The sequence below is a fragment of the Apiospora phragmitis genome (assembly GCF_038363925.1).
Source record: "Apiospora phragmitis strain CBS 135458 chromosome Unknown utg000010l:1.0-9815664.0:1.0-9183399.0, whole genome shotgun sequence".
NCBI classification, from domain to species: domain Eukaryota; kingdom Fungi; phylum Ascomycota; class Sordariomycetes; order Amphisphaeriales; family Apiosporaceae; genus Apiospora; species Apiospora phragmitis.
In genome coordinates, this window is record NW_027117409.1 from 4,970,421 (window position 1) to 4,987,433 (window position 17,013).

The 17,013-nt window shown below is 51.7% G+C and overlaps 5 protein-coding genes across 5 annotated transcripts; 3 read left to right on the forward strand and 2 right to left on the reverse strand.

Moving 5' to 3' along the window:
- Positions 1-1,914: 1,914 nt before the first annotated feature.
- On the forward strand, positions 1,915-3,391 carry PG994_011278 (uncharacterized protein; the record flags this gene model as incomplete). The annotated part of the gene is made up of 8 exons (XM_066862687.1): positions 1,915-2,062; positions 2,128-2,153; positions 2,209-2,245; positions 2,316-2,386; positions 2,441-2,463; positions 2,517-2,676; positions 2,728-2,831; positions 2,893-3,391. 8 exons carry the CDS (start codon positions 1,915-1,917, stop codon positions 3,389-3,391), a joined length of 1,068 nt encoding a protein of 355 aa, XP_066711797.1.
- Positions 3,392-4,485: 1,094 nt separating this feature from the next.
- On the forward strand, positions 4,486-6,158 carry PG994_011279 (uncharacterized protein; the record flags this gene model as incomplete). Its single annotated transcript, XM_066862688.1, has 5 exons — positions 4,486-4,678; positions 4,741-4,921; positions 4,994-5,753; positions 5,805-5,974; positions 6,116-6,158. 5 exons carry the CDS (start codon positions 4,486-4,488, stop codon positions 6,156-6,158), a joined length of 1,347 nt encoding a protein of 448 aa, XP_066711798.1.
- Positions 6,159-10,183: 4,025 nt separating this feature from the next.
- On the forward strand, positions 10,184-12,604 carry PG994_011280 (uncharacterized protein; the record flags this gene model as incomplete). Its single annotated transcript, XM_066862689.1, has 3 exons — positions 10,184-12,200; positions 12,259-12,397; positions 12,457-12,604. 3 exons carry the CDS (start codon positions 10,184-10,186, stop codon positions 12,602-12,604), a joined length of 2,304 nt encoding a protein of 767 aa, XP_066711799.1.
- An 801-nt stretch (positions 12,605-13,405) lies between these two features.
- PG994_011281 (uncharacterized protein) lies at positions 13,406-14,087 on the reverse strand (the record flags this gene model as incomplete). Its single annotated transcript, XM_066862690.1, has 4 exons — positions 13,406-13,509; positions 13,610-13,710; positions 13,806-13,863; positions 13,919-14,087. 4 exons carry the CDS (start codon positions 14,085-14,087, stop codon positions 13,406-13,408), a joined length of 432 nt encoding a protein of 143 aa, XP_066711800.1.
- Positions 14,088-15,827: 1,740 nt separating this feature from the next.
- On the reverse strand, positions 15,828-16,929 carry PG994_011282 (glycosyl transferase family 17 protein; the record flags this gene model as incomplete). Its single annotated transcript, XM_066862691.1, has 2 exons — positions 15,828-16,250; positions 16,291-16,929. 2 exons carry the CDS (start codon positions 16,927-16,929, stop codon positions 15,828-15,830), a joined length of 1,062 nt encoding a protein of 353 aa, XP_066711801.1.
- Between the last annotated feature and the right edge of the window lie 84 nt (positions 16,930-17,013).

Below are 17,013 nucleotides of genomic sequence, written 5' to 3' on the forward strand. Positions count from 1 at the left end.
GAGAAGAGTAAGCGTTGCATTGCGATCGGCCACGAGGAACTTTGTTCTCTTTTGACATATCTCGGCATGCAACCTAGAGCGCGGTGCGTCCGGGGTATGTAGTATAACTCCGTGCAGGCCAGTGGCACAGCTTATACGGTATTTGGGCATCAGAATGTGTAAACCCGGACGGCAGTTCAATCAAGGGCCTCGATGAGTGGCTCTACTATCGGTCAGTGAGTACGAGTGCGGACTTACACCCGCTTCTGAAGTCCCTCGTCTGGACACTGCGGTGGAGGGCGGCTTGGGTGCTGCCGATCTATTGGACTGGGACCCGTACCCAAGATGACATGGTGGGTGGGTAAGACATGGGGTAGGCGAATTGCCTTCCACAACCGTTCGAGTCTGTCTTTTCGGGCCTAGACCGGTTCTCACATATCATTCAGTCCTTTTCAGCTGATACGTAAGTAAGGAGAACAATAGTATCGCAATCCCGAATGTCATGATGGCCTCTCCTGCTGGGGCAGTCTTTCTTCCGAGTGAAGACTAAACAACAATAAGTTTACCACACACACACACACATCCCGATATCCATCTCGAAGCTGCTAAGGTTAATAGGCTATGGCACTAAGGAAGACAGTGCGACGATTGTCTATCGGAAAGTTTCCATTGCCAGGGTAAAGCACTGCAACACTATTACGAGGGCAAAGATCGGCAGATGAGTTACCTCGTTTTGTAGCACATGACTCGCGTAAATGCGGGATGCCCGACTATTGCAATTACTACGGCGGATGTGACCCAGCAGTTTGGTATCCGCCACGTGCAGAACCACGTGGGTTCCCAGAGTGGACACCCCTTGTCACATCCCATCTTTGATATGATCGTGGCAGGCGGTGGACAAAAAAAAAGGACACTGCAAATCTGAGTATGAGCTTTAACGTAAGATACTCGCCCAACTTTAAGGATTTAAAAATAAGGAAAAACTATTGTGTTAATATTTAATATATTAAGATTATTAAGCGTATTTTTTAAGATTTTTTAAGCCTTTATTATAAGTCGTGGGGAGCTGTGAGAATACTAGTAGTATTCGAAGGGTACTTTGGTGAGGCGTGTTTACAGTGTCTTTTTTGTCCCCCGCCTGCGTGGCTCGCGACAATGGTCGATACGTGAGGGCCTGGTATATCACTGGCCCTCGAATCTTCTCCGCTACAGCCTCGGTGTACTAAGATACCTAGACGCTCTACTGCGTTGCTCTATGTGAATCTCGATGAGCATGCAATCAAACAGTGTGCTTGTAATTTACACCAAGATCGTCTTGATGGAATCTGTCGTCGACGCTCAGTGTCGGGTAGGCAGACCAGCTGTCGACGGCCTTTGTATTGACCGCTATGTGGTCGAGCAGCTGGATGATCTCGTCGGATCGGGGGCACTCCGAGGCTTATGGGTGGCATGGGTCTTGTCGGCGACGATATCTCTGATTCCACATTACCCAGGGCCTTCAGGTGCCCCAGAATAGGAAATAAGGAGCAGGCTTTGCCTTCTGCCCTTGACCTTATTAGTCCTCGTACATGTAGTAGTCACTGTCATAGAAACTTTGTCCTTCCATGTGGGAGGGAGACACTGCTTTGCTGCTTTTTAACACTCGATATCTCTCGAGATGGAGAAGGATAAATCAGTATCGCCTGTATTAGACGTCATACTGTGCCACTTTCATTAGCGGTGCTGGTCTGCATGTGTTTCCCTTCTAGGCTTCTACACTTTGTTGTACTCGAACTTTGAAACTTCTACTATCTACTTTTATCGTAGGTCTCAGGAAGGCTGGTTGACTAGCGGTATTGTTAAGGTCAATCTTGACATTCACATTCTCCTGGAACCTCTTCCAGCACCCAAGTACGGACGAAACGACGCTCTGAGAACGTCTCAAGCAGCTTCACGATGTCTTGGACATTCAATGCAGAAGGCGACGCACCCACGGATGCCATTTGGATCTCGGTCGTAGCGTTGCTATTCACATCGATTTCGCTCGTCAGTGTAATCCTCCGGGCCTATGCCAGGGTGGTATTGGTTAAAGCCAGCGGTTTTGGTAAGTTTCTATTCCGTTCAACAGGCGGGTCTGTAGTATGTACAATACTAACGATTAAACTTAAGACGATGTGGTCATCGCTTTAGGTTGGGTATGTGGTGGTTCTTGTCTATGTACGACTTGACCCGTTATTAACACCATCTCAGTTGGCATCATGTGGCTTCGCAGTAGTCACCGTCATCCGTAAGTATCCTGAATGCTTGATGTGTAGCATCTCCCTTATATGCCGTGATGACTCACCCGGAACTTCCAGAAACAAGATGGGGCCTGGGCTTGCAGAATGTCCATGACATGCCGCCGGAAAACTTGTATAACTTTGGACTGGTATGCTGTTCTATTCCATCTCGATGATCTGAGAACGCCGCTCACAGAAAACAGCTGCAATATATAGGCGCTCCCTTGTAAGTGACTTTCGTACCCTCTTCAAAACAGCGTACTGACGGCTTGGTTGCAGCTACATCACCAGTATTCTCTCCTTTAAGCTCAGCCTGTTGCTATCTTATTTCCGATTTCTGCCACAGGGGATCTGGAAGTTCTTAACAGTCATAATCTCCATCGTGTGTGTCGTATTCCATGCCTCCTTCTTGGTGGTACAGATCAACCTTTGCACTCCGGTATGTGCCACTCGAGCCGTATACGTGCCACACCCGACTAATAACCGACAGATCGCCAAGCAATGGGACCCAGCTATCACCCACGGCCACTGTATAGAGGCTGTTCCTTTCTATACCACCGTGGCCGCTATGACGATCGTTTTGGATATTTTGGTGTAAGTGACCACCAGAGATGCTGTGTCTACCGAGCCGGCGATGCTGACTATCACCTGGAAGCATGGTGCTCCCCTTCCCAACCTTGTATGCGTCCAAGATCCAGAAACGCAAAAAGGTGGTGCTCCTCTGCCTGTTTGCCCTCGGCATCTTCATAACCATTATCCAGATGTTCCGCATTCAGACGATCAAGAGCCTTGCCAACTACCTCGACTCTGCCAAGCTCATCATGTGGTCAACGATCGAGAACAACCTGGGTATCATCGTGACATGCATCCCGACGCTCGCACCGCTCTTGAAGTACTTTTCAGAAAAGACCCGACGGGGCACGACAGGGGCTGACAACAAGTATGGGAGGAACTCTGCTTATGCATTGAATACTTGGAGAGATGGAGGAGTAGGCGGCGAGGACGGTTTGCAATGCCCCAGCAGCCACGCTGAGCGGGAGATTGATATCACTGGGTCCAAAGCGGCAGAAAGCCAGGAGAACATCCTCGAGGGACTAGGCATCGTACGAAAGACCGAGGTCACGGTCGTACGCCAGGCCTCGCGTGAGGCATGACACCGGAGTGGTCGACATACTTAGTTCAACCCCAGATAGCCTGTTGGGCCCTGTGGACGGATGTGACGATGGCAATGACTTGTACCTATAGGTAGTATGGACAACCAATATACACCCCAACAACAACCGTCATGGCTATCCACCAATCGAGGACCTTCTCCATGATGAGCGTATGCATTTATAGCCGCTTCTTGGTCTTGAAACAGTTCAGGTTGAACAACCAGTTCACCCATCGACTTCGGACCGACATTCCCAAGTAGTTGATGTTCCATGCTAAGGTACATATAGGCAGAAGCCAAGTTAAAAAAGGATGATACTCCCCACTCTACGCTCCCATACAGCACCAGAGCAGCTACCTTTTCAAAAAGCGCTTTCGCCCGTACGAAGTGTTCGAAAAATAAGGAAAAATCCCAGAATCATTTAGAAAAGAATAAAGTATCAAATTCAATTTTTTTTCTGAATTTTTAAAGTAGAATTTGGCGCTGTTATACTGCTTAGATTTTGATGTTCTTATTGCCCATACATTTGGGGGTGTATCATCTATTTTTTTTACTTTACTTCTGATGTAGGTATGCACAAGGCAATTGAATGTCAATTGATTGGGCCTTTGATAGGGGGCTTTGGGGTAGGAGTGCATTAGATAAGCGTCACTAAGCCGAAGCTGGCATCTTTTATGGGCCCCGTGGACCCACCCCCCAAGCTAAGCCGCGGTCCCTGAAAAACGAAAGGTGTTCTTTGGCGCGTCCGGGAGTACTTTCTTACATGCTTGACACACATTATCGATTCAACTTGACTTGAGCGTGGGTGGATTTGCTTTGCTTGCTGGCTTCGGGAACTTGCCACCAGATCGACATCTCCGAGAATATCTCGACGACACAACCCCAGGTTGGAATAGAACTCACTCCGAGGTATCAAGCCATCTGATCCAAATGCCGTGTTCACGGTAGTACTGGAATTGCCTCTGTTTCCCTTACTCAATTCGTCCCTGATCCCATTGATTTCACTCAGCAGCCGCTGCGTTTCGCAGCTTGCCGTCGTTCGATTGCTTGCCTTGTGCGCCCTTGAGCTCCATCCTTCCTAACTCCAAACTCGCAATGGCTGCCAAATCGAGATTCACTAGGCTCGACGCCTTTACCAAGACCGTCGAGGATGCGAGGATACGAACTACGTCGGGCGGCATCGTCACCATCGTCTCCTTGATCGTCGTACTCTACCTCGCCTTAGGAGAATGGGCTGACTATAGGAGGGTAGTGATCCACCCAGAGCTCGTTGTCGACAAGGGAAGAGGTACGTGGCCTGGCAGGCGAGGACCGTCCCAAACGCAGCAACTGCTAATAATGCGACAACAGGAGAGCGAATGGAGATCCATATGAACATCACCTTCCCTAAGATACCTTGCGAACTCCTTACCTTGGATGTCATGGACGTTTCTGGAGAACAACAACATGGGGTCATGCATGGAGTCAGCAAGGTCAGGCTTCAACCTGCTCAGCAAGGTGGTGGTGTGATTGATGTCAAGGCTCTGGCGCTGTAAGTCCATACCATACATACATATCTGCGCAGGCACGCTTGCTTGGCACATTGCTGACGACAAACACCCAGCCATTCCGCCGACGAGGCTGCGCAACATCTTGATCCCGACTACTGCGGTCCCTGCTACGGCGCACCCGCTCCGGGTAATGCTGCCAAGGCCGGCTGCTGCAGCACTTGCGACGAAGTCCGAGAAGCCTATGCGCAGGCATCATGGGCTTTTGGCCGTGGCGAGAACGTTGAGCAGTGCGAACGAGAACACTACTCTGAGAAGCTGGAGGAGCAGCGACGCGAAGGTTGCCGTATCGAAGGTGGTCTGCGGGTCAACAAGGTCATTGGAAACTTTCACTTCGCCCCCGGCAGGAGCTTCAGCAATATGAACATGCACGTTCATGACCTGAAGAACTACTGGGATGACCCGGCCGGCATTGGCCATTCTTTTGAACACACCATCCACCATCTGCGCTTCGGACCCCAACTCCCCGAAGACATCGCCAAGAAGAGTGTCAAGAACATCCCCTGGACGAACCATCACTTGAACCCGCTAGACGGCGTCAAACAGTCCACCGAGGATCCCAACTTCAACTTCATGTACTTTGTCAAGGTTGTGCCTACTTCTTACATGCCCCTGGGCTGGAAACAAGGTAGCCAGCGAAATGACGACGGCACTTGGCTTGGAAACCTGGGACAAGCTTTTGATGGCAGCTTGGAGACTCACCAGTACTCGGTTACCAGCCACAAGAGAAGTCTTGCTGGTGGCGACGATGCTGCCGAGGGCCACAAAGAGCGAAAACACGCACAAGGTGGCATTCCTGGAGTCTTCTTCTCCTATGTAAGTTCCCAGAACACAGCCCAACACGAGTGGACGCTGACAAAACCCCAGGACATTTCCCCAATGAAGGTTGTCAACCGCGAGGAGCGTGTGAAAACATTCTCTGGTTTCCTCACGGGCATCTGTGCTGTCATTGGTGGCACGTTGACGGTAGCTGCCGCCGTAGACCGTGGGGTCTATGAGGGTGCGACAAGGCTGAAGAAGCTGCGCTCTAAAGATCTGTAGGTGCCACCTCGATCTCTTGTAGGTTCTGATTCGGGTTTGCATGCGATGCATAGGAAGCGGAGTTATCGGTTAGATTTTATAAAGTAGATGAATGGTAATCTTCATCTGACCTCCCAGGCTTTACAACATACATGTAGGATTGACATGGCCAGTGAGCTGTCGAAGGCCGTTGCTATGTAGCAGAATGGACCACCAACAATTGATGGCTATTTTAAATCCATGAAAAGTTATATAAGTATATACATGATGCCACCCGTTCAAGGCAAAACACCGGCTCATCGAGCTTGACGTCATGAGAATAAAGTAAGCACCAGCCAAATCCTCGTCCGACACGAGGCGAGGTACATACTGCTGTGGCCTCGTCTGATCAATGCGTCAGACATCAAGCATTGACACACCGGCCAACACGGACAGCCTAGGCAAATAACGCAATGGCTGTGACTGCGCACTCCCTTAGATGTACGAGGAGAAAGCGAGGCCCAGGAGCCGCACTCAGCGTTGAGGGGTATATGGCAGATTCGAATATTTTGTATTCCAAGCCCACAAGCCACGGGCATCACAGGGATTTCTCCGCTACCAATCTTCTTACATCCACTTAGCCCATTCGAACGATTGCACAAGAGCTGGCGGGTAAGTGGCAGGCAGGGTAAGGCGTGGTAGTGGGTACTAGGATATATATGGTACATTTTATGATCCCAATACATTGACTATGTAGGTATGCTCTTGAGTTGGCATTTCCATAGCAACAGCATGCATTTGCCCCAGCAACGGCATATGAGCGAGGGCATCTCTTGGAGATAGAAGTGAAGCTTTACAGAAAATGGGATGTCTCGGTGGGAGGATATCAAACTTTTTCATAGAGACAGCTGAAACATCCGCCACCGATCAAAACAATGAACTCCCGAGAGCCGGACGGATTCCAATGCACGCCGGCGAGGACAAGCCGCCATCAAGCCAGCTACGTAATGCCGCGAGATCTTGTAGTACCTGACCTAGATATCACAGCCCTTGGGGCATCGGCGATGTACTCGGGAGCCTAACCTTAACCATGTATTTATGTTTCAAAGGCGGGGAGTTGGCCCAGGCAGTACAGGAACGCATTTATCTCCTCTTGCTTACTCAGTCGAGTCAGCCTCTACATGCAAGGAGATGCGTACATGTACGCGAACAAGCAATGGTAGAGTGCCTCCAATTTCGGGGTGCCGTTAGTGGATTCAGTAGAGATGTGAGCACACTTATTACATACATACTTACGTTGCCATATCCGCTACAGTACCTTATATACTAACGGAAATCAGGAGATGGATCTCCCTTGTTCCGGCTTCCCATGACAGCCGACCAAGGAGTCGCAGCTCCGCGGTTCGCAATCTTCTAGAATTTCCCCTCCTGCGTGTAACAGGAACGACCTTGCTGTTTCCAGTCTCCCAGCCCGACGCTATTCGCACTACAATTACCTAAGGTAGCAACCTGACATGACTGGTTGAAGGGGTCTCTCATCTGAGCACGTACCGCAATTTCCATGCCAGAACCCGTGATGGGAGGACGGTATGGCACAGGATGCGGACGAACCCACCGCCCAAGATTGACCAACTAAAAGTATATGTGATAAAGCTATATAGCCTTGAATCTGACTGACTAACAAACACCTCTACTATGATACTGACCTAATATTAGCATAATGTTTTCTGTTCGGATAATTCACCCCGCGGCCCTCGTGATGCAACTAAATTAAGTTATTCGGTCTAAACCACCGCCCCCCGAGGACAATTGATTAATTGACTCAATGCATCCATGGACGGAAATATAGGAATATAGAGAACTGCGCGATCGCAGGATGCTGGGTTCATTGTTCCCCGGATCCCATCTCATAAGTCAACGGTCGTCCAAAGGTAAGGTTAAGTAGTTATGTAGTCGTAGGTGGGAATTTCGCCCAATGTTAAACGTGTCGGCTTGTCCCAAGTTATTTTTAACCATGACTTGACGTTGGTCCGGTTGTATCGTGTCCGGCCAGGCTGTGCTCTCGAAAGGGCTCTAGAAGGCGAAAAAGGGCTCCTCTTTAGCTCTCTTTGGGACGACAGCCGTCCAAAGCTAGACGCTTCTGTAGCCTAGAGCTTCCAACACACACATGTGCTTGTTCGTATTTCGACGGGCTAGACCAAGCTTAGCATCTGGCTTCTGCGCATAGTCGATGCCTCAATCCCTCTACCACTAATACGAGCAAACCACAGGCGACGCTGTGCGAGAGAGTCTGTACGCCTGTAGTATGTAGTATACAGTAGCAAAATAAACTTCTATTCCATCCCCAAGAGGAATTCACATGTGCTGTGAATGATGTTAGGGTCGTATGTGCATAGGTATGTAGGTACTAATGTCAGTACATCTGTATATGTACGGTGTACCTACATCTGATGAGATGGAGGTGGGTACGCCCATACATCGATGCGTGCTGGGCCAGGGGCTGCATCTGCATCGCATTATCGGCCAGATATGAGGTTCTGAGCCCAGGACCCCTAATGAGGGTTTCGAGATGACCTCCTCTGCTGCTCCGGCCGGACCGCTCGAGGCCATGGAACAATGGAACAGGTGATTGATTGAGCCCGGCGAGGAGAGGCGGACGGGGCAGGGGTTCGGGTAACCCTTCCTTTTATTGGCAGACTCCATAGATGCTGAGGTGAATGATACCTCGCTCGCTCGTCGTCAGCTTCAATCACAGCTCAGGCGCCGGTACCAGACGAAAGTGCGGGACTGCCCAACTTGGACCCTCTTGCCAAGAGACTAAAGAAAATTGACCCCCTTCGAGATGGCCCATCATACTGCATATCAGAATACGCATCTCCATCCCGATGGGATAGCATGGCAGAAGAAGGGACGGTTTTGGATCGTTGCCGTCGTTATTTGCTAGCCTTTTTTTTTTTGTTATTATTTCCTGCCTCTCCATCCAGGATGGGCTTGTTTTTTTTTCTTTCTAACTTCCTTTCCCTCTTTTGCCCTGGAAATGCCCATTTTGATCAATTTCATTGATTGATCGAATTCATGTATTGATGCTCAATAATTAGAGCATTAGCTGGCGGCGCTGGGTCCCCTACTTCAAGTTACCACTCACTGCCTTACACTTACACCTGCCGAACATTGAAGTACATCCTTACCCACCCACATGACCTACTGACTTACTATTTTCAAACCCGCCATCCCAGTCTTCCCAGTCACCCCAGTCGCTGCGGTCTGGTAGCAGCAGCAGCTAGGTTAAACACACCTTAGCCTGCCGTGTTGTGGAAGCCTTCCTCAATCCTATCGTATCCTACCGTCTGTCCTCTCTTTACTACTGCCACCGCTGCTACTATTACTACTACTGCTACAAGTACTACGTACATGCATGTATGCATGCATGCAACATAGTCCAGCCTGACATCCGGGGAAAGAAAAGATCGTGTGTGGGTTTGACGCACCGTGGCTTTTGCTGCTGCATGCCTTCCTGCCGACCAACACCTGCCGTTCTTCATCGAGCCCAGCAGCACCTGGGTCGTCATTTCGAAGCCGGCCAATCCTGTCGCTCTCTACAAACGCCCCTTTCTTTTTAAACCGCCACATTCAGGTACCCGACTAGCTCCTTTGCGTACCAACTAACACCGCCGTACGGTACGGTATACCTGACAAACAAAAGAACAAACGGTCCCAAAATCCTGAATCACATCCCTGGAGACGGGTACCCTGAAATCCAATCCAAAGAAGAAAGCCCATCCCGAATCAATCAACTACATACGCCGTACGCCCCCGTTTCCGGCATTCCTATTCGTTCCTGTTGCATCCTGCTGCACTGCACTCGCGACAGAAGCCATCGCCACCACTATCTGCGAACCATCACCTCCTTAGAAAGATATACTTGTTAGCCGTGGCGCCCTGAATACCATCCTTCTCCGTTCTTCTGCATACTCTTCTATAATCCGACTTGACTCGCCGAGGACGACGGCGCCGCAACTCGATTCTCGATTCTTGATGCACGCAGGAACTTGGTCCTGACCACAAACGAACTCAATCACTGGCATAGGAACAGCCGCAACCTAATTGTACCCGTCAAGCACATAGTCCTGCGTCGTTACATCTCGAACCTCTCGACGCCACACCTCGTCACTCAAAAGGCTGTTGCCATATATCGTAGATCGCGCGCGCGCCTTGCGCAACTCTAGGCCGGTCTGCAGAAAACCAACATGGCAAATCGACCCAACTTTATCGACCTCAGGTCGACTTCTTCAGCATCCGGAGTTTCTGGAGCCTCTGGGGCATCCGTTGCAAGCTCACAGCGGCCTTTGCGATCCCCAAGATTACACGTTGCAGGGGAGGTTCCTCCTGCACTCTCGCCACTCGATGCCTTCGCTGCGCAAAGTCGGCTGCTCGCCAAGCAGCTGGAGGAGAGCAACAAGCAAGGCAGGAGAATGAGCCGACTGCCTCCCTTGACTGTCGAGAGCCCCCTCGTGGTCCAGGGTCGCTCGGAATACTTTCGATCCCTGTCGTATGATTCGAGCGAAGACCATGACGAGACACCGATGCAGAAAACGGGCCTGGGACTGCTTTCTGAGCTCGAAGATCCATCCGATCGGCCAGTGTCCATGCACCCCAGAATGAGCCGCATACCGCCTACCCCGGACGAATCGATACCGGTGCCCCCAAACCCTTACGTCGAGCGCGGCTTCCTCGAGCGCGGCCGACAGCTGGACCGTCTCGACGAGGCAGATGATGGCATGTTTGGTGCCCGAAGAGAACAGTCTCCTGGAGACCTGAGCAGCTTACCAGAGCGCATGGACGAAATAAGACAAACGGACCCGGATCCGAGTTCCAAAGAGGCCGGCCAGGTTCTCCTGAACGAGACGCCCATTTCAGTACCGCCGTCTCCCGAAAAGCTGACCCGGCAAACCTCTCACGAGTCGGGCCTGGCTCCTCCGAGATCCATGTTCCCAAAGCGCTCCTCGAGTATTATGTCGGCACCGCTCGAGTCGCATCATGACGACACATTAAGCGCCTCTTTCCATTCCCAACCGCCGCCTCGCAAATTGTCTAGCAGTAGTGCCTTTTCTAGCCACTCATTGGCATCGCCGATGGCTGCAAACTTCCATCATGCAAGGTCACCTTCGATAAGCTCAGTTGCATCGCTGCCACGCCCCTCCTTCAACTTCTCCAGGCCCCTTAGCCGAGCAGGAACGCCCGGCTTCGATCCACCGGCTCGGCTTGAGACACCATCCCGTCAAGCATCCCAAGATAGTCAGCCGTCGTTTGTCTTAGGGGACGATGCGGCGCAGACTCCAATCAGTATGCACAGCGAGGCCTTCGGCGATAATGTAGGCGAGGACGGCAGAGGCGCGCCCTCCTATATTTATACCAAATATTCATTGCCGAGAGGCAAGGCACTGCAGAGAAACTCGGGCATGTTCAACCCCGATGAAGTCTCGCAATTCAAATGGGAGGAGCCGATGGTTCACCCTAGCAATGTGCAGCCTTTCAATAAAGGTCACGCTCCCCCGTCGCCGCCCTCTCGGCCTAGCAGCTCCTCCTCGCGTTATCTAGACACGACGCCAGCTGCGGATTCTTACCTCGCGAGACCCTCCCTAGAGCGAAGTAAGTTATCCAACGAAGTTTCCTTGAATGGGGAGCTCTCGCCCGCCCCGAGTCGAACGTCGACCAGCGATGCTGGCAGACCGTCGGAGGACGCGCCCAGGGGGCGGCCATTGACGTCTCCGCTGCATGACCAAACTCGAGGTCGCACGCCTATGTCAACCACTACAAGCGATTCAGCCAGCACCGTGAAACCCGCAAGATCCCTTGCCCCTACAGCGGCCGAAATGAGCGCCGAGGAACATCTGGAGAAGGGAATCAAGTGCCACGAGGAAGGCTCTGTGAAAGAGTCTACATATCATCTTCGTCTAGCGGCGCGAGGCGGTTCTCCTACCGGCATGCTACTCTATGCTCTGGCTTGCCGTCATGGATGGGGCATGCGGCCGAACCAGCGCGAGGGCGTAGAATGGCTGCGGAAGGCTGCTGAAGGTGCTAGTGGAGAGATCGCAGAAGATGAAGGCAATGTCAAAGATGGCAAGACTGTGGATTTCGCTGAACGCAAGACACGCAAGGCTCAATTTGCGTTGAGCATCTATGAGCTAGGCGTTAGTCACATGAGTGGATGGGGTATTGAGCAGGACAAGGCACTGGCATTGCGGTGCTTTGAGATCGCCGGTAGTAAGTTGACACCTTTCCAGTTGTGGCAACATGAACGAACTAACTGAATCACCTATAGGTTGGGGCGACGTTGACGCTCTCACCGAAGCTGGGTTCTGCTATGCCCAGGGCGTTGGCTGCAAAAAGGATCTCAAGAAAAGCGCCAAATTCTACAGAATGGCCGAGGCGAAAGGGATGAGCATGCCTGGGAACAGCTGGTAAGTATCTCCAAATAGTTGGTTTGATTGCGAACAGCCAGACTGATATCACTTTGCAGGATCCATAAGAGCAAATACGCGGACGACGATGCTACAAGTGTCAAGTCCAAAAAGGCCGGCTGCAGCGGCCGCAGCAAGTCCAGAGGCCGCCACATATTCGGTGGCAAGAAGCCCAAGGAGACGGAAGCTAGGAAGGGAAATGTTTAGAACATCTTGTGACCAAGATTATCACGACTACGATGACGAATGAAGACATATTCTTTGGGTTTTCTGGCGTTTCTCGGAGTCACCAAGCGGAGCGTTATTTGCCGCATTTTCCATGAGCAACCAGCTGCCTTTCAAGTGCAACGACGCAACTCATACGCGTTTGCATACGGGTGTGAATGGATTGTTTGAGTATTTCAGCATATGTGCGGATATATTGCGTCAAAATGGGGCATCAAGCCCAATATTGGAAGCATTTCGAGCGTTGGGCGTGACAAAACACGGCATAGACATATTTCGTGCCTTTGCACATGTGTCATTGTATGATTCATGGCCATGGGGAGAAGAGAAAGGCAGGCGGATCTACCCGTCTCTTTGGGAGGTGTATATAGATAGATTCGAGGCAACCAACCTATCGGCAATATCGATGCTAGATAGACACTGAAGAGCCCATTATGTAGGGAAGCCGACTCGGCCTTTATGACAGGCTACAATCACAATATAGAGGGAGTAATAAAAAGGACGGGCTGGGAGGTCAAATCAGTTCAGAACTTGCTCTATTCTATGCTCGCTTCGCAGCTCAACTATGATTTCTCAACGCAACGCAGTCGGCAAGATAAACAGAATCCACTTGGTCGTGACACCAACTAACCTAGGTTATGCAATTCTGTAGAGTGATGACGCTCAAAACCTCCCCTTTCCATGACCTCCCGTTTCGCTTCATTGTGCCCCCATCCAACGCAGGAACCACCATCGCCTTTCACTGGGCCGAACGAGTGATGAGAAATGGCGAAAATAGGCCGATCAAGTTACGACAAAGCCAGGGTCGCACTGGGGGCCGCACTCGGTCGCATTGCCCTGGTGCTCGAAGCAGCCCAAAGTTCCGTTGTGGTTCCAGAGAACTTGATCTATGCACGGGTCCGACGACTTGTCAGTAGGCAGATTCCCGCAGCATACTTACAAGAACTCGGGAGAGATGAAAGAAGACGGAGGGGCGGTGGTACTTACTCAGGTCGTAGGCAGTAGGGACGAAGTGGCCGCTCGTATCAGAGCACTGGGCTGTCAGATAAAAGGTGATGTTGGTGGCCGTGAAGTTCAGGTTGTTGCAGCTGGTCATGAAGTTGCCGCTTTGTCGGGCAAGTTAGCAATTGAAGTTTGTTACTTTTCTGGCTGGCGGATGAACCGAGGGAGCAACGGGACTTACTTGTCATAGGCAATAAGCTGGCCGCCGTTGTTGATCAAGCAAGGAGTGAGGTCGAACCCTGGGTTAAGACTGTTAACATGTTGGGCCAGGAAGGGAAGGGAGGTACAACATACAGGTGAACTGGTATCCGTCGTTGTCAATGTCATCATCATTGCAATACATGCCAAGGAAGCTGCCGGTTAGATTGGCGGACTGCCAGGTGCAGTTGCCAAGGAAGCCCTGCGACTCAACGAGGCCGATGAGGCCAATGAGGCAGGCAAGAGTTGCGGAGAGGAGCTTCATGATGGTTTCAGGTCTTGAGAGTGAGCTGGTTGGTCGAGGGGGTGTTTTCTGATGCTGTCTTGGCTCGGGAAGTGTTGCTTCAGAGGCAGAAGGGAAGCAGGTGGGAAGGGTTTTTGGCAAGTATGTCCTGTCAGAAAGAAAGGTGTGTTGTGTTGTTGGGTGAGAGTTCCGAAGGTAAGGTGTAGGAGTGTGCTTTGCTACCAGACTGCTGCTGCAGAGTAACAAGTGCAATAAATACGGAATATATGAAAAATACCCAGTAACTAGGTGAAGTCAGTGTGATGCAGATTGTGAATACATGAAGTATCGTGAGTGGTGGGTGCTCTTCATCCCAACCCTCCAGCTGACACAGCGACCACCTAGGTCAATAAGTAGACCAAACCACAGGTTCCATGCCACCCTTCTTGCTTCACCTCGCTATCACCCCATCACCCTGTCCCTCCCCACGCCTCCTCCCCACGCGGCTGAGCCCATATTGATCTCACGCATCGCACTCGGTGCTGCTGTATCCAAAACATGTAAGATTGCCAAACGAGTTGGCAATGTAGTCATCTTCTCCTCGACAAACAGTTAGTACACCACTTCGCACTCGCTACTGGGAGGTGCTGACCTAGGTATGACAATGAGTCCGTCCAAGCGATGTTCCCGCTGCTGTCGACATGGGGGCATGCGCATCGTAGACTCGGGTCGCCGCCCTGTGAGCTGAAGTCGCAACCTGTTCCTGTACAGTTTCCCTTCTCAAGGAAGTTTCCACTACCCAACCAGCCAGCCATGTTCAGTACTCGACCGCCGTCATGGTGTGGGCAAGAGGTCGACTCACTCTTTTTCTGAGACCAATTTGCCTTGGTCATTGCCCAGACACCTGTGAACCGTCAGCCAAGAGGTACTGGCGTCTCAGATCCTCATGCCATGTTGTTTCCACGTGGTCCATCTCTCACTCGTTGAGGTCCAGCAGAGAGCAGCGAGCAGCTCCTCCGACATTGCCGGTGTCGCAGTCGGCCTAGTCCATCATCTCACCGATTAGCCGGTGAGTACGGTAAGCAATATGGCCGGCCTCCGATCTGACTGAGGGACTATGTACCTGTGCTGCATTGGATGGCACTGTGGCAAAGAAGGGGGCATTATAATATACTCTATTCGGGGGAAGCGAAACAAGTGAGTACAGACCTGGACGTAGAGAATGTTCCGTAGTTCGAGATCTTTGTCGTTGAGGCTGACATTGTTGCATGTGAGGCTAAAGTTCCCCCCATTGGCAACTGTCACGAGAGATACCGCGAGAACCATTACCGGCCACATGCTGGCATGGAAGTATAGGCGTGTGTAATCCGTATGTCGGGTTAAGTGAGTCGTCTCAGAAGATGGAATCCAACGATCATGTACGGGTTATATTCCAACAGAGTGAGCGAGCTTGCTTGCCTGCTCCTCTCCTACACCTTTGTCGCCACGTATCTCACATCGCATCATGCCACGGGTACAGCTCGAGTAAGGTTACGAACCTTAACCCGCATTCGCTTCGCATGCCGTTTTCGAAGACAGCGGCAATCCAATCTAGACCCGTCTACGTGTGTTGCACTCACCAAAGTGATGCAACACAAGACAACCAGGTTCGGCAGACCGATGTTTGCCCATGTCACACAGGGGCAAGCCCATTCAAGACACCAACAGCAGTCATAATCCATTCGGTTGGGCATGCAATATATACAAATTACTTGGAGAGATATACGTGTCTCTGGTGCAAGATTAGGGGTAATCCGTGAATCCCGCGCTTGGTCCGTCTCGATCCATCAAGTATCTGAACCTCTCCTTCTGGTCGAGCAGAATCTTGGGCACGTCCTGGTTGTCGTCGATCCGGCCGTATTCCTGCCCTGGCCGCTCCCATATATCCTCGCCTTCCCGGACGTGCTCTGCGATCCATTCCCGGTTGCGGTAGAATTCGTGGTTCATCCACTGGTGGGAGAAGGAGGACATCTTGGTGAGCAATTCCTCGAGGGAGGAAAAGCAAGAGGAGCAGTGCCAGCCCGCGTCCCACAGGTCGGCCGTCTCCAGTTTGACCAGAGGCGGGAGGTTCCCGTCGCCATTCCGGAGGTTCACGGGTAAGATGGTGCGCCAGCCTTGGTAGTACGTCGCTTGAGGGTGCGACCATTGTATACCCTTGTGCATGAACTGGAAGCTGTAGTAGTAGAAATGGCTCCGGAGGTTCAACCTGCGGGGGTAATTGCAGGATTTGAGGAGGACGAGGTGTCTCAGGGCGGATGATTTCATCCACGTCGGCCACGACAATGGCATCGCCTTCCTCGGGGGCTTGCGGGCCCTGGAGCCGGGGCAGGACCTGCTCGTACATGGCATTGCGTTGAAGGTCCTCCCAAGCCCAGGCGGGGTTCGGCCGATCCGAGTGGAAGCCTTCGGGGATATCCAGGGTGTGATAGATGATCTTGTCCTTGTAGGCGGCGAATTTGTCCAGGTTGTCCTTGATGACAAGAGGCTTGTCGTGGTTGGTGAAGGTCTTTGGCGACTCGACGACAACAAAGTAGTCGACAAAGTCATAGGTAGTATTCAGGCGAATCTCCAGCCAGTCGAGTTCGGTGTTTGCCATCAGGAGATCGTAGACCTTTCTCGGGCGCGCAGGCGAGCCCTGCGGCCTGAACGGGGACCATCCATGCCGCTTACAGAGCCCATCTATTTCCCCGGCATGGGGATAAGGGTGGAAGCGAGAGACGCGGTGGACCGTCCGGTCTCGCCAGTTCGGATTGAGCCAAGTCAACAGAAGGAGACTGAAGATCAGGCCGGCCGCCAGTTTCGGGGCTGAGCGCCTGTCTAAGCCTAAACACCTCGGGGCGCGCATGATGGGATGACAGTTACAGTGGGTGCTGCGGCATTGCGAGACCAACGACGTCGCAAAGTTGGGGAGACGAGCACGAGCACCGTC